General features: G+C 41.1%; 7 protein-coding genes and 1 pseudogene across 7 annotated transcripts in view; all 8 read right to left on the reverse strand.

Annotated features, from left to right (window-relative positions):
• LOC127374227 (protocadherin gamma-C5) overlaps positions 1-9,789 on the reverse strand; it is a 145,348-nt gene extending 135,559 nt beyond the window's left edge. Inside the window, exon 1 of the mRNA XM_051419324.1 lies at positions 8,137-9,789. Coding sequence (XP_051275284.1) covers positions 8,137-9,774 — 1,638 coding nt within the window. The 5' untranslated portion in view covers positions 9,775-9,789. The remainder of the gene's footprint in view (positions 1-8,136) is intronic.
• LOC127375092 (protocadherin gamma-A1-like) lies at positions 14-8,094 on the reverse strand. The gene is made up of 3 exons (XM_051420927.1): positions 7,509-8,094; positions 730-833; positions 14-25 (listed from the first exon to the last, which is right to left on the reverse strand). Exons 1-3 carry the CDS (start codon positions 8,092-8,094, stop codon positions 14-16), a joined length of 702 nt encoding a protein of 233 aa, XP_051276887.1.
• LOC127374276 (protocadherin gamma-B7-like) lies at positions 2,159-3,747 on the reverse strand. The gene has a single exon (XM_051419424.1). It carries the CDS (start codon positions 3,170-3,172, stop codon positions 2,198-2,200), a length of 975 nt encoding a protein of 324 aa, XP_051275384.1. The 5' UTR covers positions 3,173-3,747; the 3' UTR covers positions 2,159-2,197.
• On the reverse strand, positions 3,928-6,376 carry LOC127375093 (protocadherin gamma-A10-like). Its single transcript, XM_051420928.1, has one exon. The coding sequence runs from the start codon at positions 6,361-6,363 to the stop codon at positions 3,928-3,930; it is 2,436 nt and encodes an 811-aa protein (XP_051276888.1). The 5' UTR covers positions 6,364-6,376.
• A 1,660-nt stretch (positions 9,790-11,449) lies between the features above and the next one.
• LOC127374270 (protocadherin gamma-A11-like) lies at positions 11,450-27,740 on the reverse strand (the record flags this gene model as incomplete). Its single annotated transcript, XM_051419420.1, has 2 exons — positions 25,844-27,740; positions 11,450-11,824 (listed from the first exon to the last, which is right to left on the reverse strand). Coding segments are annotated over exons 1-2 (2,055 nt in total), but the record flags the coding sequence as incomplete, so codon positions are not given.
• LOC127374245 (protocadherin gamma-A3-like) lies at positions 14,505-17,098 on the reverse strand. Its single transcript, XM_051419396.1, has one exon. The coding sequence runs from the start codon at positions 16,944-16,946 to the stop codon at positions 14,505-14,507; it is 2,442 nt and encodes an 813-aa protein (XP_051275356.1). The 5' UTR covers positions 16,947-17,098.
• LOC127374239 (protocadherin gamma-A3-like) lies at positions 18,186-20,789 on the reverse strand (annotated as a pseudogene).
• On the reverse strand, positions 21,877-24,500 carry LOC127374240 (protocadherin gamma-A3-like). The gene has a single exon (XM_051419391.1). The coding sequence runs from the start codon at positions 24,328-24,330 to the stop codon at positions 21,877-21,879; it is 2,454 nt and encodes an 817-aa protein (XP_051275351.1). The 5' UTR covers positions 24,331-24,500.
• Positions 27,741-27,816: the final 76 nt, after the last annotated feature.

Genomic DNA, 27,816 nt, shown 5'->3' on the forward strand with positions numbered 1-27,816 from the left:
AGAAAGCGTCTCTTCACTCCCTGTCCTCCCACGAAGGACAGTATCACTGCTGTCATGCTTAAGTACGGTAGTGAGGGAGGGTTATAGGCTGGCTGTTATCACTGAAAACGTTTCGCTGACCAACAGCGTCACTTAGAGTCCAAAATCTGAACTCTCTCATACTGGGAGTAAGAAGCTAAGCATTGATCCCCTGTGAATATTTGCAGCTGCTGCTCAATCAATTAATATTACTACATTTGCGTAATAATTGTGAAAAGACGGACTCAACAGGTCAATTGAAGCAACAGCACTAAGCAGTTAGACATCAAATGACTTCCAAAGGGCAATGGATTACTAATAAAAGAACAATAATGTCGCTGTCTGTGGTACTCAATCAAGCAGCATTACGAATGAAGTGAAAGGAGAGTAGGACCCAGAGTGAAGGTGTGGAAAATCAGACTATAAAATACTGATGTCAAATTAAACTCAGTCACTGCGTTTGCAAACACAAACAATGTACCACTTGATTTTTGTTACATAAAAACATGAATATTATGGACTTTGTTACTGAGCCCCTAATTCAGTAAAATATTTAATCACAGATATATGTTAGTTATTTAATCATTTATTTAAAACAGCTGGTAGTTGAGTTAACATACAAAGTACACAGTCAGCAAGAAGGAAAATGGAAATTGAGGCGCACAGCACCAAAGATTGTATAATTGACTCAGGTGATAAAACTGAACTAACCTCTAGTGGAGAGTCTGGTTCATCCAGGATGCTCTTTTCACTCTGTATCCGCTGCATCGTCCCTGTAGAACTGGGGTCCATTATCAGCACGTTCTGACTACCAGCTCGGCCGAACTTACAGTCACTCTTTCTGGAGTCAGTCGTCCTGCACACCTCGTAATTGTACACGTGTTGGAGAGTCCCTGTCCCCAAAGTGTCTGAGTAACGTGGAGGATAATATGGAATCACAGGGAGATTGGAGTGATACAGGACGCGAGACTGTCTCCATCTGTAGATTTTCACTGATATAATAACCACTAAACACGTGATGAAGAGGAAGGAAACTACAGCCAAAGCCAACACTAAGTAAAAAGTCAGGTTGTCATTGTACTCCTTGTCGTGTGTAAAGTCAGTGAACTCCGACAGCACTTCAGGGAAGCTGTCCGCCACCGCCACGTTAACAATGACTGTAGCTGAACAAGAGGGCTGCCCGTTGTCCTCCACTATAACAGTCAGTCTTTGTTTCACAGCATCTTTATCAGTGACTTGGCGGATAGTTCTTATTTCTCCATTCTGTAAGCCCACTTCAAACAGCGCCCTGTCTGTGGCTTTCTGCAGTTTATAGGAGAGCCAGGCATTCTGTCCAGAGTCCACATCAACAGCCACCACTTTAGTGACCAGATAGCCCACATCTGCTGAACGAGGCACCATCTCAGCCACCAGAGAGCCACCAGTCTGGACTGGGTACAGAACCTGAGGAGGGTTGTCGTTCTGGTCCTGGATCATTATTTTCACACTCACATTGCTACTGAGTGGAGGGGAGCCTCCATCCTGAGCTTTGACAACGAAAACCAGCTGTTTGACCTGCTCATAATCAAATGAGCGCACTGCGTGTATGACTCCGCTTTCTGCATTCACTGACACACAGTGAGACACTGGAGAACCGTCAAGATCAGAATCCACCAGAATATAAGATATACGGGCGTTCTGGTTTTCATCAGGGTCTCTAGCCCTAACAGTGAGGACAGAAACCCCTGGAGAGTTATTCTCTGTAATAAACGCGTTGTAAACACCTTGTGAAAACACTGGAGCATTATCGTTCACATCAGAGACCTTTAAATTAAATGTTCTCTTTGTTGAGAGAAGAGGCATTCCTGCATCTGTCGCAACAACAGTGATGTTATATTCTGAAACACTTTCACGATCTAATACAGTGTCTGTCACCAAAGTGTAGTAATTCCTTAAACTAGATTTAATCTTAAAAGGTGCATTTTGTTCTATTTTACAATTCACTTGTCCGTTATCCCCAGAATCAAGATCTTTTATATTTATAATGCCAATAGTTGTACCTGGAGGAGAATCCTCTGACACAGGACTAGTGAATGACATGACGCTAATAATAGGGGCGTTGTCATTTACATCAGTAACGTCAATTATTACCTTACTTGAATCCGTTAAACCTCCCTGATCTTTTGCATCGATTCTAAGCTCATATTTTTTTATCCTTTTCGAAATCTATAGGACCTGAAACAAATAATGCACCAGAGACTTGATCTATGGACAACAAATCAGCTATGTTGCTCTTCACGTTTGAAATTGAATATGTGATGTAACCATTCGACCCGCTATCTGCGTCTGTAGCATTAACAGTAACGATATTAGTGCCCCTTGCTGCATTTTCAATCACTGTGGCTTTATAAACTGACTGGTTGAAAACCGGAGGATTGTCATTGGCATCTAAAACTATTATGTTTATATTTACTGTGCCAGATCTCTGTGGATTCCCACCATCTACCGCTATAAGCTTTAAAGAAAGATGGGGAACCTCCTCTCTGTCTAATTGCTTCTGAAGCACCATCTCTGCATATTTACTCCCGTCTGGATTTACATGCTGTTTTAAAACGAAATTGTCGTTTGAGGTTAAAACATAATTCTGTAAGCCATTGACGCCAACATCAGGATCCTCTGCACTGTCGAGCACAAATCGCGCCCCAAGATTAGCTGACTCGCTTATGTCTAACATAATATCCGATTTCTTGAACACCGGAGGATGATCATTTACATCTAACACCTCAATTGTTATGTGGTGTAGCTCCATCGGGTTTTCTAAAATCACTTCAAAGCTGAAACTACACGGCGTTACGTCTCCACAAAGCTGCTCTCGGTCTATTCTCTCATTCACGACGAGAATCCCTTTGTCTGTCTTTAGCTCCGTATACTGGATGTTTTCTCCGGTCACGATACGGGCCCGACCAGAACGGAGCCTTTTCACATCCAAACCCAGATCCTGTGCTACATTACCGATTAGAGAGCCCTTCTTCATTTCCTCTGGGATAGAGTAGCGGATCTGACCAGCGACATCATTAAAGAAGTAAAACAACAGAAGAAGCATCACCCGCTGAGGTCCGACATGTAAACGGCATTTGCTGAGTGGTTGCTGATACGCCATGTCGGAAAGGGACATTTTCCGAAGAAAAAAGAACGAAAATCCTCCAACTTGAATTCAATATCGTCCACTCTTCCAGATGTGCTTTGTATATATTAGAAAACACTAGAAAACACGAGCAAAGACTACAAAAAACAACACGTTATTTGCCGAGATTTATAAGCTTCTTGCTGTTCCCTCGGAGCCTAGCTTAATGTGATCTTAAAAAGAACAAGCCTGCACTACAGAAGAGAGACTATGGATAGACATTATATTCTTGTTCAACAGCGTCACTTAGAGTCCAAAACGTGAACACCAAAAGGGCTGGAAGTAAATAATGAAGCTAGTAATAAGAGCAAAGCGGATAAACACTGATGTCTGCAACATCAAGGCCTTTGATAATAATAATAATAATAATAATAATAATAATAATAATAATAGGTAGAAGAAGAAGAACATTGACCTAATTCTGCAGGGTAAACTGCATTTGCAAATATTTAAAAACCTGTCAAATAATGTTCAATGTCTTAAATGTTAAACGTGTTACTAATACTACTAATAATAATAATAATGATGACAATAATTAACAATAATAGTGAGAAAATAAATGTATTGTGATTGTCATTAGTAGTATTATTAACAGATGTTAGAACTTATATACATTCAGAGGAAAGTGGAAAGCTTTCAAGCCAGAGAGCACTTTCAGTTAAAGAGGTGCTGTCCACACTGTGGTGCTGAAATGAACCGGGTGCACTTTTGTTCGGCTAAACAGCAGACAACTACTTATTGCAATTTCATTTCACAAAAACAAGACTTAGCATATTGCCCCTCACCTCTATAGGAGAATCTGGTTCATCCAGGATGCTCTTTTCACTCTGTATCCGCTGCATCGTCCCTGTAGAACTGGGGTCCATTATCAGCACGTTCTGACTACCAGCTCTGCCGAACTTACAGTCACTCTTTCTGGAGTCAGTCGTCCTGCACACCTCGTAATTGTACACGTGTTGGAGAGTCCCTGTCCCCAAAGTGTCTGAGTAACGTGGAGGATAATATGGAATCACAGGGAGATTGGAGTGATACAGGACGCGAGACTGTCTCCATCTGTAGATTTTCACTGATATAATAACCACTAAACACGTGATGAAGAGGAAGGAAACTACAGCCAAAGCCAACACTAAATAAAAAGTCAGGTTGTCATTGTACTCCTTGTCATGTGTAAAGTCAGTGAACTCCGACAGCACTTCAGGGAAGCTGTCCGCCACCGCCACGTTAACAATGACTGTAGCTGAACGAGAGGGCTGCCCGTTGTCCTCCACTATAACAGTCAGTCTTTGTTTCACAGGATCTTTATCAGTGACTTGGCGGATAGTTCTTATTTCTCCATTCTGTAAGCCCACTTCAAACAGCGCCCTGTCTGTGGCTTTCTGCAGTTTATAGGAGAGCCAGGCATTCTGTCCAGAGTCCACATCAACAGCCACCACTTTAGTGACCAGATAGCCCACATCTGCTGAACGAGGCACCATCTCAGCCACCAGAGAGCCACCAGTCTGGACTGGGTACAGAACCTGAGGAGGGTTGTCGTTCTGGTCCTGGATCATTATTTTCACACTCACATTGCTACTGAGTGGAGGGGAGCCTCCATCCTGAGCTTTAACGACGAAAACCAGCTGTTTGATTTGTTCATAATCAAATGAGCGGACGACGTGTACTACTCCGCTTTCTGCATTTACAGAAACATATTCAGAGACTGGAGACCCGCCGATATTAGCATCTTCCAGAATATAAGATATACGTGCATTTTGGTTTTCATCAGGGTCTCTAGCCCTTAGCATGAGAACAGAAACCCCTGGAGAGTTATTCTCTGTAATAAACGCATTGTAAACACCTTGTGAAAACACTGGAGCATTATCGTTCACATCAGAAACCTTTAAATGAAATGTTCTTTTTGTGTAGAGAGGAGGCCTTCCTGCATCTGTTGCAACAACAGTGATGTTATATTCTGAAACACTTTCACGATCTAATACAGTGTCTGTCACCAAAGTGTAGTAATTCCTCAAATTAGATTTAATCTTAAAAGGTGCATTTTGTTCTATTTTACAATTCACTTGTCCGTTATCACCTGAATCAAGATCTTTCACATTTATAATGCCAATAGTTGTACCAGAAGGAGAATCCTCTGACACAGGACTAGTGAATGACATAACGCTAATAATAGGGGCGTTGTCATTCACATCAGTTACTTCAATTATTACTTTACTTGAATCCGTTAAACCTCCCTGATCTTTTGCATCGATTCTGAGTTCGTACTTTTTGTCTTTTTCAAAATCAACAGAACCTGTTATTAAAATTACACCAGTTGTTTCATCAATCATAAACAAATCACTGAGGCCACTATTGAGATCTGAAAAATAATACGTTATAACACTATTTGACCCGAAATCAGCGTCACTGGCATTAACAGTGGTAACGTAAGTATCTCTGGGAGAGTTTTCCAGCACTGTGGCTTTGTACACAGATTGGTTAAATACAGGCGCATTATCATTGGCATCAAGAACAGTTATGTCTATATTTACTGTACCAGATCTCTGCGGAGTTCCACCATCTACGGCTATGAGCTTTAGAGACAGACTAGGGTTTGTTTCTCGGTCTAATGGCTTCTGTAACACCATCTCTGCATATTTCTTTCCATCTGCATTAGAGTTTTGCTTCAGAACAAAATTGTCATTCTCGGTCAAAAAATATTCTCTGAGTCCGTTAACACCCACATCGGGGTCTTCTGCACTCGTTAGAGAAAAACGAGCACCAGAATTAGCTATTTCACTTATTTCAAAATGGATCTTATCTCTTTTGAACGTGGGCGAATGATCATTTATGTCTGTTATTTCAACTGTAATTTGATGTAGCTCCATAGGGTTTTCTAAAATCACCTCAAAGCTGAAACTACACGGCGTTATGTCTCCGCAAAGCTGCTCTCGGTCTATTCTCTCTTTGACGACTAGAATCCCTTTGTCTGTCTTCAGCTCCGTGTACTGGATGCTCTCTCCGGTCACGATACGGGCCCGACCAGAACGAAGCCTTTTCAGATCCAAACCAAGGTCCTGTGCTACATTGCCGATTAGAGAGCCTTTCTTCATCTCCTCTGGGATTGAATATCGGATATGTCCACTGACCATATTCAGATAAAAAGGAAGAAAAGAAGACGCAAATTCTGTCCGCAGCCAAAGCGCCATTTTACGCACCGAGTGTCGGGAGGTATTCCACAAGCCATAGCAAAAGAAAAAAACGAAAATATGCTCTACAAAGGTCCAAACACGGCACCTATTCTGAATAAAAACACAGTATTGTTCATCTAAAGAAGACTTCTGTTGTCTTTTCAATTCAGTATCTGAATGGAAATATGAATTCATGCGGGTATGTTTTCCTCGAATGTCAGCCCATATAATGCACACAATCTCATTTTCTCTCACAGGCCACGGTGGTAAGGGAGGGGACAGTGTGGTAATGTTTTCGACATTCTGTTGGATTGACCAACAGCGTCCCTTAGAGCCCAAAATCAGTAACACCATGCAACATATAATTATATCTGGGACATTGAGTGTTTGACTACATTTGATTGGTGGTTAATCAAAATATTTCAACGTAGTACTCCACAAAAAACACCTCAAAATACTAATATGACCCTGACCTTAAGTATAATGCATTTGTAATGTATTCATCTCTAAAAACTGTCATATTTAACAAAAACAGCAATACAAAACGCATAAAAAAAAATTAACAAATAAGAAATATGACTAAGATTCTATTATGGCTCAGGAAACCGCTGACAAAGAAAAGGAGTTCAGAAAACCTGGTTGATATTAAAAAAGAGCACTGAAAGGGGCATATTTCATTGTCGGGATAATAATTTAGGTCACATGCAAACCGTTTGTTTCAACAACCACGAGTGATTGCACATGAAGGGACTGGAGATCAAGCATATTTAAAAACTAGAAAGTTATCAGTCTGTATTCACACAACAGAATAAATCCACTTCAGGGGTAAGCGAAACATTAAAACACCATATCATCGACTCAGAATAAAGAATGTTCTCGTGTTTTGCATGTCTACATATGAATATAGAAGTATTCCGCTGACTATTCAAGAGCTGGAGAGTAAAATGCTGTCCATGGTGCTGAAAATGACGGTATAGCGCGCAACAGTTAACAATCAATTTAAACAAACAGAGAAAGAGAAATTAAGTAACAGAGACGAAGCTACATTACTGAACTGACCTCTAGAGGAGAGTCTGGTTCATCCAGGATGCTCTTTTCACTCTGTATCCGCTGCATCGTCCCTGTAGAACTGGGGTCCATTATCAGCACGTTCTGACTACCACCTCTGCCGAATTTACAGTCACTCTTTCTGGAGTCAGTCGTCCTGCACACCTCGTAATTGTACACGTGTTGCAGAGTCCCTGTCCCCAAAGTGTCTGAGTAACGTGGAGGATAATATGGAATCACAGGGAGATTGGAGTGATACAGGACGCGAGACTGTCTCCATCTGTAGATTTTCACTGATATAATAACCACTAAACATGTGATGAAGAGGAAGGAAACTACAGCCAAAGCCAACACTAAGTAAAAAGTCAGGTTGTCATTGTACTCCTTGTCGTGTGTAAAGTCAGTGAACTCCGACAGCACTTCAGGGAAGCTGTCCGCCACCGCCACGTTAACAATGACTGTAGCTGAACGAGAGGGCTGCCCGTTGTCCTCCACTATAACAGTCAGTCTTTGTTTCACAGCATCTTTATCAGTGACTTGGCGGATAGTTCTTATTTCTCCATTCTGTAAGCCCACTTCAAACAGCGCCCTGTCTGTGGCTTTCTGCAGTTTATAGGAGAGCCAGGCATTCTGTCCAGAGTCCACATCAACAGCCACCACTTTAGTGACCAGATAGCCCACATCTGCTGAACGAGGCACCATCTCAGCCACTAGAGAGCCACCAGTCTGGACTGGGTACAGAACCTGAGGAGGGTTGTCGTTCTGGTCCTGGATCATTATTTTCACACTCACATTGCTACTGAGTGGAGGGGAGCCTCCATCCTGAGCTTTGACGATTAACTGAAGCTGTTTAATTTGCTCATAATCAAAGGAACGGACCGCGTTAAGCACTCCAGTTTCAGAGTTTAAAGACACATAAGTAGAAACTGGACTACCACTGACTTGTATTTCCTCTAAAAGATACGATATTCTAGCGTTTTGATTCCAATCAGAGTCTCGGGCGCTAAGAGCAAATATGGAAACTCCGGGGGAATTATTCTCTGTGATATAAGAAGAATAGCTGTTTTTATCAAATAATGGTGGGTTGTCGTTTACGTCAGATATTTTAAGATGTAGTTTTCTTGAACTGGAAAGAGGGGGAGTCCCTAAATCCGTGGCTGTTATTGTTATACTATATTCTGAGACGGATTCTCTATCAAAATGCTGATCTGAGATTAAATTGTAATAGTTTGTTAAAGATGATTCGATCTTAAAGGGAAGTTTTCCATCTATAGAACATTTGATTTGCCCATTTTTCTCAGAATCGGCATCTTTTATGTTTAAAATAGCAATCGTAGTACCAGGGGGTGCATCCTCGGATACAGGGCTTGAAAATGACATACTATTTATAACTGGAGCATTGTCGTTAATATCAAAAACATCAATTATAACTTTACTTGTTCCCGTTAAGCCACCCTGGTCCTTTGCCTCGACCCTCAACTCGTATTTTCTGTCTTTTTCATAATCTATTTGACCAGCCACAGAAATTGTTCCTGTGATTTCATCAATACTGAATATATTTGCTGCACTCCCTTTCATTTTAGACAAACTATAAGTAATGAGTCCATTTGAACCGCTGTCCGCGTCTGTGGCATTTACTGTAACAATACTAGTGCCTTTCATCGTGTTTTCCATCACATATGCTTTATACACGGATTGGTTAAAAACCGGAACGTTGTCGTTAGCATCTAACACCGTAATATCTATATTCACTGTACCTGATCTTTGTGGAGTTCCTCCGTCCACTGCGATTAATTTCAAAGTCAAATGTGGATGTCGCTCTCTATCTAAAGGCTTCTGGAGCACCATTTCAACATATTTACTGCCATCTGGATTTGCATGTTGCTTCAAAATAAAATTGTCGTTGGGTGACAAAACATAATCTTGAAGCGCGTTTTGCCCCACATCTAGATCCTCTGCATTCTGCAGTGGAAACTGAACTCCAACTACAGCTGATTCACTTATTTCGAGGCGGATAGGAGTATCTCTATTTGGGAAGACGGGAGCGTGATCATTTATATCCAAAACCTCCACAGTTATTCTGTGCAGCTCCATTGGATTTTCTAAAATAACCTCAAAGCTGAAACTACACGGCGTTACGTCTCCACAGAGCTCCTCTCGGTCTATTCTCTCATTCACGACAAGAATCCCTTTGTCTGTCTTCAGCTCGGTGTACTGGATATTTTCTCCGGTCACGATACGGGCCCGCCCAGAACGGAGCCTTTTCAAATTCACACCAAGATCTTGTGCAACGTTACCAATAACAGAGCCTTTCTTCATCTCCTCTAGTATAGAATAACGAATCTGACCACCTACGATGTTAACTGCATGAAGGAGCAACATTAGCAGTCCTATTTGCCGTCGCAGTCCATAAAACAATAGCCATCTTGCGGATATGCTGGTGAGAAATCCTCGTGTTGCCATCGTGGCAACAAAGAATGAAAATCCAACTGATATGACAGTAAATCCGGTTGTGAAATCTGTTTCCTGGTAACACCTAGAGACGTCTTCAACGTTTATATGCAAGTGTGAGAGAACACGTTCGCTCTGAACCTCGATAAAACAGAAAGAGCCTTCTTCACTGTGTAGTCAGTCGGGGATGGACTGAATGACGACAGAAGAGAGAAAATATTTTTGCTGACCAACAGCGTCCCTTAGAGCCTTAAAGGTGAACAACAAATGAGGCCCCTGCTATACTTAGACTTGTATATAGACAAACTGAACACACCTCGTATGGAAATAACTTTGGAATGACTATTAAGAAAACTATAAATTAAAACACGTTTCAACTCAGCATATTATATCATAAAAAATTACGCAAAACGTTCTGTCAAAAATAACTGAAAATGAAATCTCATTCTGAAACGATTCAAAAACAGTGGACTGGATCAGAAGAAAAAAAAATTAGACAACCTTTTTAAAATAAAAAATATATGTAATTGTTGTCTTTAAGGGAAATATGAATATTTTAATTTTAAGACCATGTTAATGACTCCCAGTGATTCAAAAGTTTACAAACTCTGATAAAGACTGATGTGGAATTAATGCACTCTCCTAATAAATAAGTTGACAGCAACAATTATCTTTGGGCATGCTGAACAGTTATATAAGGTTACACAGAAAAGGCAGAGAGAAGGCTAGTCCCTTTAATATTCTGAAGAGAACTGTAGGAGGATTCAGGTTCTGCAATATGCTTTTCAGCAGCGCAACATTATTTTAACATCATTTTGTTCTTACATCAACTTTTGCAAGAGCCATTATAACAGACAGCATCCTTTCATATTGAACAAGATTATTGTATAAACAACAAAGTGAAAATTTGGCAGTAAACTTTGCGAATTGAAGTTTGAACATCATTGGACAACTTAGTTTCCATCAAAATGAATTTTACTAATAAAATATAGTTATATAATAAAGTTTGTATAAGATTAAGTCATGAGGATGTGCTTTTAAAAAGCTGCATCAATGCAGACTTTAACAGACAGCATTTTATATGGTGATGCAAACTGTTACGCTGTGCATGGTGCTGAAAATGACAACATGAATCAGCAGTTTTTATCAATGCATAATAGATAGATAGATAGATAGATAGATAGATAGATAGATAGATAGATAGATAAAAAAAAACGCACATAGACCCAGCTGGCTTATTTAACTAACCTCTAGAGGAGAGTCTGGTTCATCCAGGATGCTCTTTTCACTCTGTATCCGCTGCATCGTCCCTGTAGAACTGGGGTCCATTATCAGCACGTTCTGACTACCAGCTCTGCCGAACTTACAGTCACTCTTTCTGGAGTCAGTCGTCCTGCACACCTCGTAATTGTACACGTGTTGGAGAGTCCCTGTCCCCAAAGTGTCTGAGTAACGTGGAGGATAATATGGAATCACAGGGAGATTGGAGTGATACAGGACGCGAGACTGTCTCCATCTGTAGATTTTCACTGATATAATAACCACTAAACACGTGATGAAGAGGAAGGAAACTACAGCCAAAGCCAACACTAAGTAAAAAAGTCAGGTTGTCATTGTACTCCTTGTCGTGTGTAAAGTCAGTGAACTCCGACAGCACTTCAGGGAAGCTGTCCGCCACCGCCACGTTAACAATGACTGTAGCTGAACGAGAGGGCTGCCCGTTGTCCTCCACTATAACAGTCAGTCTTTGTTTCACAGCATCTTTATCAGTGACTTGGCGGATAGTTCTTATTTCTCCATTCTGTAAGCCCACTTCAAACAGCGCCCTGTCTGTGGCTTTCTGCAGTTTATAGGAGAGCCAGGCATTCTGTCCAGAGTCCACATCAACAGCCACCACTTTAGTGACCAGATAGCCCACATCTGCTGAACGAGGCACCATCTCAGCCACCAGAGAGCCACCAGTCTGGACTGGGTACAGAACCTGAGGGGGGTTGTCGTTCTGGTCCTGGATCATTATTTTCACACTCACATTGCTACTGAGTGGAGGGGAGCCTCCATCCTGAGCTTTGACGACGAAAACCAGCTGTTTGATTTGTTCATAATCAAATGAGCGGACGACGTGTACTACTCCGCTTTCTGCATTTACAGAAACATATTCAGAGACTGGAGACCCGCCGATATTAGCATCTTCCAGAATGTAAGATATACGTGCATTTTGGTTTTCATCAGGGTCTCTAGCCCTTAGCATGAGAACAGAAACCCCTGGAGAGTTATTCTCTGTAATAAACGCATTGTAAACACCTTGTGAAAACACTGGAGCATTATCGTTCACATCAGAAACCTTTAAATGAAATGTTCTTTTTGTGTAGAGAGGAGGCATTCCTGCATCTGTCGCAACAACAGTGATGTTATATTCTGAGACACTTTCTCGATCTAGTACAGTGTCGGTTACTAAAGTATAGTAATTCCTCAAATTAGATCTAATCTTAAAAGGTGCATTTTGTTCAATTTTACAGTTCACTTGTCCGTTATCACCTGAATCAAGATCTTTCACATTTATAATGCCAATAGTTGTACCAGAAGGAGAATCCTCTGACACAGGACTAGTGAATGACATAACGCTAATAATAGGGGCGTTGTCATTTACATCAGTTACTTCAATTATTACTTTACTTGAATCCGTTAAACCTCCCTGATCTTTTGCCTCGATTCTGAGTTCGTACTTTTTGTCTTTTTCATAATCAATTAAACCTGTTATTGAAATAGCACCACTTTCTTCATTAACTGTAAACAAATCACTGAGACCACTATTGAGATCTGAAAAATAATACGTTATAACACTATTTGACCCGAAATCAGCGTCACTGGCATTAACAGTGGTAACGTAAGTATCTCTTGGAGAGTTTTCAAGCACTGTGGCTTTGTACACAGATTGGTTAAATACAGGTGCATTATCATTGACATCAAGAACAGTTATGTCTATATTTACTGTACCAGATCTCTGCGGAGTTCCACCGTCTACGGCTATGAGCTTTAGAGACAGACTAGGGTTTGTTTCTCTGTCTAATGGCTTCTGTAACACCATCTCTGCATATTTCTTTCCATCTGCATTAGAGTTTTGCTTCAGAACAAAATTGTCATTCTCGGTCAAAAAATATTCTCTGAGTCCGTTAACACCCACATCTGGATCCTCTGCACTAGTCAATGTAAAACGAGCACCAGTATTAGCTGTTTCGCTTATTTCAAACTGGATTTTATCTCTTTTGAACGTGGGCGAATGATCATTTATGTCTGTTATTTCAACTGTAATTTGATGTAGCTCCATAGGGTTTTCTAAAATCACCTCAAAGCTGAAACTACACGGCGTTATGTCTCCGCAAAGCTGCTCTCGGTCTATTCTCTCTTTGACGACTAGAATCCCTTTGTCTGTCTTCAGCTCCGTGTACTGGATGCTCTCTCCGGTCACGATACGGGCCCGACCAGAACGAAGCCTTTTCAGATCCAAACCAAGGTCCTGTGCTACATTACCGATTAGAGAGCCTTTTTTCATCTCCTCTGGGATTGAATATCGGATATGTCCACTGACCATATTCAGATAAAAAGGAAGAAAAGAAGACGCAAATTATGTCCGCAGCCAAAGCGCCATTTTACGCACCGAGTGTCGGGAGGTATTCCACAAGCCATAGCAAAAGGAAAAAACGAAAATATGCTCTACAAAGGTCCAAACACGGCACCTATTCTGAATAAATACACAGTAATGTTCATCTAAAGAAGACTTCTGTTGTCTTTTCAATTCAGTATTTGAATGTATTCATAAATTAATGCGCGTCTGTTTTCCTCGAATGTCATCCCATATAATGCACACAATCTCCTTTTCTCTCACAGGCCACGGCGGTAAGGGAGGGGACTGTGTGATAATGTTTTCGACATTCTGTTGAATTGACCAACAGCGTCCCTTAGAGCCCAAAATCAGTAACACCATGCTACATATATTATATCTGGGACATTTAGTGTTTGACTACATTTGATTGGTGGTTAATCAAAATATTTCAACATAGTACTCCACAAAAACACCTCAAAATATTAATCTGACCCTGAGTTTTATCATAATTGTTTTTATGTACTTAGCTCTAACAATGCAAATATAAAATATAATAATATAACAACAGCATTACATAACGCATCAAAGAAATGAACAAACAAAAATATCACTACGATTCTATCATGACTCGGGGAAGCGCTGGGAAAGAAAAGATGTTTCGCTAAATTGATTTTAAATGAGAGCAGTGTAAGGGACATTTTTGATTGATGTAAACCATGTGTTTCAGTTTGTGTCATGACGATTTAATGCATATTACGATGCTCCTGAGATCATCCACACTGTACTAGCATATATAGAAACTAGAATGTTATCAACCCGCATAAAGACAAAATAACACGCCCAAGCGATGCCTGTAAAACAATTAAAAAGAATTGAAATAATATAACGAAAGAATAATATAATGTTTAGCAGTTCTTTAAATTAATACAGACGTTTTGCACCGAGTAAGAGATGCAGAGTGCGATGCTGTCCATGGTGCTGAAAATGACTGTATAGCGCGCTACAATTCACTGTTAAACACAGAAAAAGAAATTAAGGAACAGAGATGAAGCTACGTTGTTTAACTAACCTCTAGAGGAGAGTCTGGTTCGTCCAGGATGCTCTTTTCACTCTGTATCCGCTGCATCGTCCCTGTAGAACTGGGGTCCATTATCAGCACGTTCTGACTACCAGCTCTGCCGAACTTACAGTCACTCTTTCTGGAGTCAGTCGTCCTGCACACCTCGTAATTGTACACGTGTTGGAGAGTCCCTGTCCCCAAAGTGTCTGAGTAACGTGGAGGATAATATGGAATCACAGGGAGATTGGAGTGATACAGGACGCGAGACTGTCTCCATCTGTAGATTTTCACTGATATAATAACCACTAAACACGTGATGAAGAGGAAGGAAACTACAGCCAAAGCCAACACTAAGTAAAAAGTCAGGTTGTCATTGTACTCCTTGTCATGTGTAAAATCAGTGAACTCCGACAGCACTTCAGGGAAGCTATCCGCCACCGCCACGTTAACAATGACTGTAGCTGAACGAGAGGGCTGCCCGTTGTCCTCCACTATAACAGTCAGTCTTTGTTTCACAGCATCTTTATCAGTGACTTGGCGGATAGTTCTTATTTCTCCATTCTGTAAGCCCACTTCAAACAGCGCCCTGTCTGTGGCTTTCTGCAGTTTATAGGAGAGCCAGGCATTCTGTCCAGAGTCCACATCAACAGCCACCACTTTAGTGACCAGATAGCCCAAATCTGCTGAAGGAGGCACCATCTCAGCCACCAGAGAGCCACCAGTCTGGACTGGGTACAGAATCTGAGGGGGGTTGTCGTTCTGGTCCTGGATCATTATTTTCACACTCACGTTGCTACTGAGTGGAGGGGAGCCTCCATCCTGAGCTTTGACAACGAAAACGAGCTGTTTGATTTGTTCATAATCAAATGAGCGCACTACGTGTACTACTCCACTTTCTGCATTTACAGAAACATATTGAGAGACTGGAGACCCGCCTATGTCATTAACATCCAGAATGTAAGATATACGTGCATTTTGGTTTTCATCAGGATCTTGCGCCCTAACAGTGAGAACAGAAACCCCTGGAGAGTTATTCTCTGTAATAAACGCGTCGTAAACGCCTTGTGTAAAGACTGGAGCATTATCGTTTACATCAGAGACCTTTACATTAAATGTTTTCTTTGTCGAAAGAGACGGAATTCCTGCATCTGTCGCAACAACAGTGATGTTATATTCTGAAACACTTTCACGATCTAATACAGTGTCTGTCACTAAAGTGTAGTAATTCCTTAAACTAGATTTAATCTTAAAAGGCGCATTTTGTTCTATTCTACAATTTACTTGTCCGTTATCACCTGAATCAAGATCTTTCACATTTATAATCCCAATAGTTGTACCAGGAGGAGAATCCTCTGAGACAGGACTAGTGAATGACATCACATTAATAACAGGTGGGTTATCATTTACGTCAGTCACCTCAACTATGACTTTACTCGAGTCTGTTAAAGCTCCTTGGTCTGTTGCTTCAATGCGAATTTCATACTTCTTAGCTTTTTCATAGTCAACCTGTCCTGCGAGAAATATGACACCCGTTGTCTTGTTAATTTCGAATATACTGTCAATACTGCCTTGCATTTTGGAAATAGAATAATAAATCAAACCATTTGATCCGCTATCTGCGTCAGTTGCATTCACAGTGATGATATAGGTACCCTTTGCGGCATTTTCCATTACAGTAGCTTTGTAGAATGACTGATTAAAAACCGGAGAGTTATCGTTAACATCTAGGACAGTGATATCTATATTTACTGTACCAGATTTCTGCGGTGTTCCACCGTCCACTGCTATCAGCTTTAGAGACAGACTTGGATATCGCTCCCTATCCAGCGGTTTCTCAAGTACCATCTCCGCATATTTTCTTCCGTCAGTATTTGAATGCTTTTTTAAAATAAAATTTTCATTTGGAGATAAATTATAGTCCTGAAGCCCGTTAACTCCTACATCAGGATCATTGGCTGTGGGTAAAACAAAACGCGCTCCCGGTGCTGCTGATTCTCCGATGGTCAGCTGCATGTCGTGCTGATGAAAGGAAGGTGAATTATCATTAATATCCAATACTTCGACCGTAACATGGTGTAGTTCCATCGGGTTTTCTAAAATCAAATCAAAGCTGAAGCTACACGGCGTCACGTCTCCACAAAGCTGCTCTCGGTCTATTCGCTCATTCACGACCAAAGTCCCTTTGTCTTTCTTCAGCTCGGTGTACTGGATGCTTTCTCCGGTCACGATACGGGCCCGGCCAGAGCGGAGCCTCTGCATGTCTATTCCAAGGTCCAAAGCGACATTACCAATAAGGGATCCCTTCTTCATCTCTTCTGGGATAGAATAACGTATCTGACCAGAGGCAATATGACTGAGACAAAGAATAAAGAGAAGTCTTTGCGACGTCAGGCTGTGGCAACGCCATCTTAGAGTCCGGGAGACAAATTTTCCGAAATCCATGTTTCCAAATAAATGATATGAAATTATACCATCGAAAAACTTCTTTTACAATTCCAAATGATTAACAATAACGCAATACAGGTGCCGTTTATGATGAAAATATTCGTATTTCCAGCTTCCTTTCTCTGGTAGTGTAAAAAATGTCAAAGCAAAGCCAGTCTGCGCCAAACTCAACGCTGTTAAAGCATATCGACTCTCCACAGAGCAGAATGGTGAAAGGCACCGCCTGAAACACTGTTCAGATTTGTTTTTACTTGACCGACAGCGTCCCTTAGAGTCCAGTCAATGAATATCAACATGAGGACGTAAGATTATTGCAAGTACTATTTTCATAGAAACTGAATACTGGCAGTTCCCATTATAGAGAGGAATAATACCATCAACAATCACATACCTCAAAATTGAAACAAATACATTAATTAGCATATGATAGATTCATTAGTACTCAGAGGCCGTCATAATTTGTGATCCCATACAACACAGCATATCTTAGGACTGGAAACAGTAAGCAGGAGAACTACAAAAATAAAATTAAAATAATATGTAATCTCCAAAAAAGAATCAACTTGCCATAAAACACAGTCCAACTAAAGAGAAATTCTACACAAGCAATCCAGTATAAAAATGTCAACACGTTCATTTCAAAATTGCATCATTGACCCCTCTATCAGACCCTTCCATTAAAACAATTTAATCACTTTGTAATATAAAGGCTTGGGTACAACACTCCCCTTTAATCTACAGTTAAATGTAACTGTTCTTATGTTAAGTAGTGATGAACAGTACAAATGTAGGAAGTAGTTTGAACTTCATGTAGTGCAGCAAATGTCATCAAAACATGCGATGAGAGATTCTGGTGAATCAAACAATAAAGAATAAGCAATATATAATAAGCACTAATATGTTATAATGACTGATGCTTGCTACACTTTTAACTGAGAAATTCATGTGCAGATTGTATATTAACTAAATGAAAAAGGTTGGCTGTAAATGCTGTGCACAACACTATCATGTTTTGGAAAAGTAAAATAAATTAATATCAACATATTTTGCATGAAATAGAGTTGAAAACTACTGCTGAAACTGCAAAGGGGGGTTGCAAAAGGAAAATTCTTACGAACTGACCCAAACTAACTGTGATGCTGTCCATGGTGCTGAAAGTGACAGTTCAGTGTTCAGCTGCTCTCTATCAATGCAATTACCTAAATGCACAGAGGAAAGAAAGAAAGATAGGTTATCCTAACTGACCTCTAGAGGGGAGTCTGGTTCATCCAGGATGCTCTTTTCACTCTGTATCCGCTGCATCGTCCCTGTAGCACTGGGGTCCATTATCAGCACGTTCTGACTACCAGCTCTGCCGAACTTACAGTCACTCTTTCTGGAGTCAGTCGTCCTGCACACCTCGTAATTGTACACGTGTTGGAGAGTCCCTGTCCCCAAAGTGCCAGAGTAACGTGGAGGATAATATGGAATCACAGGGAGATTGGAGTGATACAGGATGCGAGACTGTCTCCATCTGTAGATTTTCACTGATATAATAACCACTAAACACGTGATGAAGAGGAAGGAAACTACGGCCAAAGCCAACACTAAGTAAAAAGTCAGTCTGTCATTGTACTCCTTGTCGTGTGTAAAGTCAGTGAACTCCGACAGCACTTCAGGGAAGCTGTCCGCCACCGCGACGTTCACAATGACTGTAGCTGAACGAGAGGGCTGCCCGTTGTCCTCCACTATAACAGTCAGTCTTTGTTTCACAGCATCTTTATCAGTGACTTGGCGGATAGTTCTTATTTCTCCATTCTGTAAGCCCACTTCAAACAGCGCCCTGTCTGTGGCTTTCTGCAGTTTATAGGAGAGCCAGGCATTCTGTCCAGAGTCCACATCAACAGCCACCACTTTAGTGACCAGATAGCCCACATCTGCTGAACGAGGCACCATCTCAGCCACCAGAGAGCCACCAGTCTGGACTGGGTACAGAACCTGAGGAGGGTTGTCGTTCTGGTCCCGAATTATTAATTTCACAGTCACATTGCTACTGAGTGGAGGGGAGCCTCCATCCTGAGCTTTGACGACTAACTGAACTTGTTTAATTTGCTCATAATCAAAGGAACGGACCGCGTTAAGCACTCCAGTTTTAGAGTTTAAAGACACATAAGTAGAAACTGGACTACCATTGACTTGTATTTCCTCTAAAAGATAAGAGATTCTCGCGTTTTGATTCCAATCAGAGTCTCGCGCACTAACAGCAAATATGGAAACTCCGGGGGAATTATTCTCTGTGATATAAGAAGAATAGCTGTTTTTATCAAATAATGGTGGGTTGTCGTTTACGTCAGATATTTTAAGATGTAGCTTTCTTGAACTGGAAAGAGGGGGGAGTCCCTAAATCCGTGGCTGTTATTGTTATATTATATTCTGAGACAGATTCTCTATCAAAATACTGATCTGAGATTAAATTGTAATAGTTTGTTAAAGATGATTCGATCTTAAATGGAAGTTTTACATCTATGGAACATTTGATTTGCCCATTTTTCTCAGAATCGGCATCTTTTATGTTTAAAATAGCAATTGTTGTACCAGGACGCGCATCCTCAGGTACAGGGCTGGAAAATGACATAATATTTATAACTGGGGCATTGTCGTTAATATCAAAAACATCAATTATAACTTTACTTGTTCCGATTAAGCCACCCTGATCCTTTGCCTCGACCCTCAACTCGTATTTTCTGTCCTTTTCATAATCTATTTGACCAGCCACAGAAATTGTTCCTGTGATTTCATCAATATTAAATATATCCGCTGCACTCCCTTTCATTTGAGACAAACTATAAGTAATGAGTCCATTTGAACCGCTGTCCGCGTCTGTGGCATTTACTGTAACAATACTAGTGCCTTTCATCGTGTTTTCCATCACAGATGCTTTATACACGGATTGGTTAAAAACCGGAACGTTGTCGTTAGCATCTAACACGGTAATATCTATATTCACTGTACCTGATCTCTGTGGAGCTCCTCCGTCAACTGCGATTAATTTTAAAGACAAACTGGGACGCTGTTCTCTGTCTAAAGGCTTCTGGAGCACAATTTCACAATGTTTGCTTCCGTCTGGATTTGGATGCTCTTTCAAAATAAAATTGTCGTTTGGTGACAAAACATAATTTTGCAAAGCGTTTTGCCCCACATCTAGATCCTCTGCACTCTGCAGTGGAAACTGGACTCCGACTGCAGCTGATTCACTTATTTCAAAACTAATGGGCCTGTCTTTATTTTTGAAGACTGGAGCGTGATCATTTATATCCAAAACCTCCACAGTTATTCTGTGCAGCTCCATTGGATTTTCTAAAATAACCTCAAAGCTGAAGCTACACGGCGTTACGTCTCCACAAAGCTCCTCTCGGTCTATTCTCTCATTTACGACAAGAATCCCTTTGTCTGTCTTCAGCTCGGTGTACTGGATATTTTCCCCGGTCACGATACGGGCCCGCCCAGAACGGAGCCTTTTCAGATCCAAACCAAGATCTTGTCCAACGTTACCAATAACAGAGCCTTTCTTCATCTCTTCTGGTATAGAATAACGAATCTGACCACCTACCATGTTAACAACATGAAGCAGCAACATAAACAGTCCTATTTGCCGTCGCAGTCCATAAAACAATAGCCATCTTGCGGATATGCTGGTGAGAAATCCTCGTGTTGCCATCGTGGCAACAAAGAATGAAAATCCAACTGATATGACCGTAAATCAGGTTGTGAAATCTGTTACCTGGTAACACCTAGAGACGTCTTCAACGTTTATATGCAAGTGTGTGAGAACACGTTCGCTCTGAACCTCGATAAAACAGAAAGAGCCTTCTTCACTGAGTAGTCAGTCGGGGATGGACTGAATGACGACAGAAGAGAGAAAATATTGTTGCTGACCAACAGCGTCCCTTAGAGCCTAAAAGGTGAACAACAAATGATGCCCCTGCTATACTTAGACTTGTATATAGACAAACTGAACACACCTCGTGTGGAAATCACTTTGGAATGACTACTAAGGAAGCTATAAATTAAAACACGTTTCAAATCAGCATATTATATCATAAAAAATTACGTCGAACGCAAAACGTTCCGTCAAAAATAACTGAAAATGAAATCTCATTCTGAAACGATTCAAAAACAGTGGACTGGATCAGAAAGAAAAAAATTAGACAACCTATTTAAAATAAAAAATATATGTAATTGTTGTCTTTAAGGGAAATATGAATATTTTAATTTTAAGACCATGTTAATGACTCCCAGTGATTCAAAAGTTTACAAACTCTGATAAAGACTGATGTGGAATTAATGCACTCTCCTAATAAATAAGTTGACAGCAACAATTATCTTTGGTCATGCTGAACAGTTATATACACAGAAAAGGCAGAAAGAAGACTAGTCCCTTTAATATTCTGAAGAGAATTGTAGGAGGATTCAGGTTCTGCAATATGCTTTTCAGCAGCGCAACATTATTTTAACATCATTTTGTTCTTACATCAACTTTTGCAAGAGCCATTATATCAGACAGCATCCTTTCATATTGAACAAGATTATTGTATAAACAACAAAGTGAAAATTTGGCAGCAAAGTTTACGCTTTGAAGTTTGAACATCATTGGACAACTTAGTTTCCCTCAAAATGCATTTTACTAATAAAACATAGTTACATAATAAAGTTCGTATAAGATTAATTCATGAGGATGTGGTTTTAGAAAGCTGCATCTATGGAGACTTTAACAGATAGCATTTTATAAGGTGATGCAAAATGTTACGCTGTCCATGGTGCTGAAAATGACAACATGAATCAGCGGTTTTAACAATGCAATATTAGATAGATAGACAGATAGATAGATAGATAGATAGATAGATAGATAGATAGATAAAAAAAACGCACATAGACCCAGCTGGCTTATCTAACTAACCTCTAGAGGAGAGTCTGGTTCATCCAGGATGCTCTTTTCACTCTGTATCCGCTGCATCGTCCCTGTAGAACTGGGGTCCATTATCAGCACGTTCTGACTACCAGCTCTGCCGAACTTACAGTCACTCTTTCTGGAGTCAGTCGTCCTGCACAACTCGTAATTGTACACGTGTTGGAGAGTCCCTGTCCCCAAAGTGTCTGAGTAACGTGGAGGATAATATGGAATCACAGGGAGATTGGAGTGATACAGGACGCGAGACTGTCTCCATCTGTATATTTTCACTGATATAATAACCACTAAACACGTGATGAAGAGGAAGGAAACTACGGCCAAAGCCAATACTAAGTAAAAAGTCAGGTTGTCATTGTACTCCTTGTCGTGTGTAAAGTCAGTGAACTCCGACAGCACTTCAGGGAAGCTGTCCGCCACCGCCACGTTAACAATGACTGTAGCTGAACGAGAGGGCTGCCCGTTGTCCTCCACTATAACAGTCAGTCTTTGTTTCACAGCATCTTTATCAGTGACTTGGCGGACAGTTCTTATTTCTCCATTCTGTAAGCCCACTTCAAACAGCGCCCTGTCTGTGGCTTTCTGCAGTTTATAGGAGAGCCAGGCATTCTGTCCAGAGTCCACATCAACAGCCACCACTTTAGTGACCAGATAGCCCACATCTGCTGAACGAGGCACCATCTCAGCCAACAGAGAGCCACCAGTCTGGACTGGGTACAGAACCTGAGGGGGGTTGTCGTTCTGGTCCTGGATCATTATTTTCACACTCACATTGCTACTGAGTGGAGGGGAGCCTCCATCCTGAGCTTTGACGATTAACTGAAGCTGTTTAATTTGCTCATAATCAAAGGAACGGACCGCGTTAAGGACTCCAGTTTCAGAGTTTAAAGACACATAAGTAGAAACTGGACTACCATTGACTTGTATTTCCTCTAAAAGATAAGAGATTCTCGCATTTTGATTCCAATCAGAGTCTCGCGCACTAACCGCAAATATGGAAACTCCGGGGGAATTATTCTCTGTGATATAAGCAGAATAGCTGTTTTTATCAAATAATGGTGGGTTGTCGTTTACGTCAGATATTTTAAGATGTAGTTTTGTTGAACTGGAAAGAGGGGGAGACCCCAAGTCCGTGGCTGTTATTGTTATGTTATATTCTGGGACGGATTCTCTATCAAAATACTGATCTGAGATTAAATTGTAATAGTTTGTTAAAGATGAATCGATCTTAAAAGGAAGTTTTCCATCAATGGAACATTTGATTTGCCCATTTTTCTCAGAATCGGCATCTTTTATGTTCAAAACAGCAATTGTTGTACCAGGACGCGCATCCTCGGATACAGGGCTGGAAAATGACATAATATTTATAACTGGGGCATTGTCGTTAATATCAAAAACATCTAATATAACTTTACTTGTTCCCGTTAAGCCACCCTGATCCTTTGCCTCCACCCTCACCTCGTATTTTCTGTCCTTTTCATAATCTATTTGACCAGCCACAGAAATTGTTCCTGTGATTTCATCAATACTGAATATATTTGCTGCACTCCCTTTCATTTTAGACAAACTATATGAAATTAGTCCATTTGAACCGCTGTCCGCGTCTGTGGCATTTACTGTAACAATACTAGTGCCTTTCATCGTGTTTTCCATCACAGATGCTTTATACATGGATTGGTTAAAAACCGGAGCATTGTCATTGACATCTAACACGGTAATATCTATATTAACTGTACCTGATCTCTGTGGAGTTCCTCCGTCAACTGCGATTAATTTCAAAGACAAATGTGGATGTTGCTCTCTATCTAAAGGCTTCTGGAGCACCATTTCAACATATTTACTGCCATCTGGATTTGCATGTTGCTTCAAAATAAAATTGTCGTTGGGTGACAAAACATAATTTTGCAAAGCGTTTTGCCCCACATCTTGATCCTCTGCACTCTGCAGTGGAAACTGGACTCCAACTACAGCCGATTCACTTATTTCGAGGCGCACAGGAGTATCTTTATTTGGGAAGACGGGAGCGTGATCATTTATATCCAAAACCTCCACAGTTATTCTGTGCAGTTCGATTGGATTTTCTAAAATAACCTCAAAGCTGAAGCTACACGGCGTTACGTCTCCACAGAGCTCCTCTCGGTCTATTCTCTCATTCACGACAAGAATCCCTTTGTCTGTCTCCAGCTCGGTGTACTGGATATTTTCCCCGGTGACGATACGGGCCCGCCCAGAACGGAGCCTTTTCAGATCCAAACCAAGATCTTGTGCAACGTTACCAATAACAGAGCCTTTCTTCATCTCCTCTGGTATAGAATAACGAATCTGACCACCTACCATGTTCACAACATGAAGCAGCAACATAAGCAGTCCCATTTGCCGTCGCAGTCCATAAAACAATCGCCATCTTGCGCATATAGATCCTCGAGTTGCCATCATGTTAACAAAAGAATGAAAAGAAGGTTATTTATATCCAGCTGATATAACGGTAAAGATCATTGATATGTCCGTTTTGCGTTTACATCTAAACACGTCTTACATCTTTACACGCAAATCTTTGAGACCATGTTCTCTCTTACGTGGCTCGGACCGCAACAAAACACAGGGAGTCTTATTTACTGTGTAGTCAGTCGAGGATGGACTGAATGACGACACAAGACAGAAAACATTTTACTGACCAACAGCGTCCCTTAGAGTCGAAAAGCTGAACATCAAATTAAGTTAAGACCACATTGCTAACACCATCAAATCAACCAATAGAATCAATAAGCCTTTATGTACTGTGGAAATAAATATTTGTACATAATGGGCAATTTTAAAATTGCCAATTTTATTATAACTAATTCAATGAAAGTGTAGACAATGAAGCATAAAAGCGACCTATCCAAAGTCAAAGAAGGATACAATGAAAACAAAATTCTAAAGAATGTGATTACAATGAGGACGTTCCTGAAGTAAGAACAAAATCTACATGAGCTACGAGATAGTTAATGCTGTGAGAATGTTTTTATTATGGAAACAAGTATTTCACTTTACTGGTAAGAATGGATGGCCAACACAAGAAGTAGGCTGTATTGCGAATTTTATACAATGCAGGCAAAGATAAGGATGCGAAAACTGACTGAGCTGCTGTCCACGGTGCTGAAAGTGAACGTATACCGTGCAAAAGTTCGAGAAACTAATCTACAAAACACAGGTGACGGTAAAGTGTTTAACTAACCTCTAGAGGAGAGTCTGGTTCATCCAGGATGCTCTTTTCACTCTGTATCCGCTGCATCGTCCCTGTAGAACTGGGGTCCATTATCAGCACGTTCTGACTACCAGCTCTGCCGAACTTACAGTCACTCTTTCTGGAGTCAGTCGTCCTGCACACCTCGTAATTGTACACGTGTTGGAGAGTCCCTGTCCCCAAAGTGTCTGAGTAACGTGGAGGATAATATGGAATCACAGGGAGATTGGAGTGATACAGGACGCGAGACTGTCTCCATCTGTAGATTTTCACTGATATAATAACCACTAAACACGTGATGAAGAGGAAGGAAACTACAGCCAAAGCCAACACTAAGTAAAAAGTCAGGTTGTCATTGTACTCCTTGTCGTGTGTAAAGTCAGTGAACTCCGACAGCACTTCAGGGAAGCTGTCCGCCACCGCCACGTTAACAATGACTGTAGCTGAACGAGAGGGCTGCCCGTTGTCCTCCACTATAACAGTCAGTCTTTGTTTCACAGCATCTTTATCAGTGACTTGGCGGATAGTTCTTATTTCTCCATTCTGTAAGCCCACTTCAAACAGCGCCCTGTCTGTGGCTTTCTGCAGTTTATAGGAGAGCCAGGCATTTTGTCCAGAGTCCACATCAACAGCCACCACTTTAGTGACCAGATAGCCCACATCTGCTGAACGAGGCACCATCTCAGCCACCAGAGAGCCACCAGTCTGGACTGGGTAAAGAACCTGAGGGGGGTTGTCGTTCTGGTCCTGGACACGCACAATAACTGTTGTGTTACTACTTAGTGGTGGCGAGCCTCCATCTTGTGCTTTAACTCGTATTTTATACTCTTTGACTTGTTCATAGTCGAGTGAACGCAAAGACTGAATGACTCCACTCTCTGTATTAATGGAGAAATATGCAGAGACCGGATTTCCACTAACATCACCGTCAATAAGAAAATACGATATGCGCGCATTCTGACCCTGATCTGGATCGGTGGCGTGGATCTGCAACAGAGTGCCACCAGGAGAATTGTTCTCCATTACCTGAGTGCTATAAACACTTTGGCTAAAAGCCGGTGCGTTGTCATTAATATCAATAACGTCTAAAACGACGGTTTTGCTGCTTGATAAGGCGGGCAAGCCCTCATCTGTGGCAGTGAGAGTGATGTTGTACTTAGAAAGCTTTTCTCGGTCCAGAACTTGCTCCGTGACCAATGTGTAATAGTTTCTTAGAGACGATTTAATTTTGAACGGGAGAATTTCATCTATATTTAAATGCACCTGTCCATTTTTACCGGAATCTTTATCTTGAACACTAATCAAGGCCACAACTGTGCCCGGAGTAGAATCCTCTGAAATTTTACCCGAATATGAAGCCATTGTGATAACTGGACGGTTATCATTCACATCTCCAATCTCAATTATCAATTTGCTGGCGCCGACTACACCCCATGGATCTTTTGCTTGAAGATTTATTTCGTAATTTGGAGAAACCTCATAATCAATGTCACCGGTGAGTTTAACCTCTCCGGTGTACGAGTTTATTTCGAAAGGACAGGAGGAATCCTCCTCTAGGTGGGTGAAAGAATATGTGATGTTACCATTGTAACCCTGGTCCGCATCTACGGCACTGACTCTGGCAATAACTGCGCCACGCAAAGCATTTTCCAAGACAGATGCTTTGAATACAGACTGTGTGAAAACGGGTGCGTTGTCGTTTGCGTCCAGAACAGTTACATGTATCTTTACTGTTCCAGACCTCTGCGGTTCTCCACCATCTGCAGCCGTTAATATGAGCGTATGCTCGCTTTGTCTCTCGCGGTCCAAACCACTGTGAAGCATCATTTCAGCATACTTACTACCATCCGTTCGCGTGTGTTGTTTGAGAACAAAAAGATCGTTTGCTTTTAAAGAGTAACTTTGCAGCGAGTTTATTCCCACGTCTGGATCAGCTGCGCTATCAAGAAGGAATACAGTCCCCGTGGGCGTCGATTCGCTTATTTCCAAATTAATTTCCTTTTTGGGAAAAGCAGGGGCATGGTCGTTTACATCTTGTATTTCGATGGTAATGGAAAACAATTCAAGTGGATCTTCGAGGACAATTTCTAGACTAAAGCTACAGGGGGATTTCTTGGCGCATAATTTTTCTCTGTCAATTCTTTCATTGACAACGATATGCCCTTTGTTCTGGTTGAGCGCGACATATTGGTGATCGCCATCTATTGCGAGTCGAGCCCGACCAGAAACCAACCTTTTAACATCCAAGCCCAGGTCTTTAGCAACGTCTCCGACAAACAGCCCTTTCCTCATCTCCTCAGGTATAGAATAACGAATTTGTCCGCTAACCGCAGCAACAACGCAGAGAATCAAAATGGAGACTCTCCAATCCAGTGAGGTGCCTTTGCTCTTCAGAAAATCCATTTTCCCCAAAAAATGTCAGATCCAAAATTACAGTTATCCGTACAGGGAAAGAGGCCTCCTATTTCGCTCACAGCATAGACCGTATGTTTTGTGATCTTAAGTCAAATCCATACAATGCCACCTTCCATAGAGTCTTAGCGAGTACAAAACAATCCTCTATTTTCCTCACAGACGGGCGGTGACTTGTGGTAAAGCTGGTGTTGGACAAACAGTCTGCTTAGGCAACAGCACCACCAACAGTGGTAAAGTAAAACAACACCATCATCGGTTTGTGTGGAACAATGCTCTGTCTG

The sequence above is a fragment of the Dicentrarchus labrax genome, unplaced genomic scaffold (genome assembly GCF_905237075.1).
Source record: "Dicentrarchus labrax unplaced genomic scaffold, dlabrax2021, whole genome shotgun sequence".
Classification (NCBI taxonomy): domain Eukaryota; kingdom Metazoa; phylum Chordata; class Actinopteri; family Moronidae; genus Dicentrarchus; species Dicentrarchus labrax.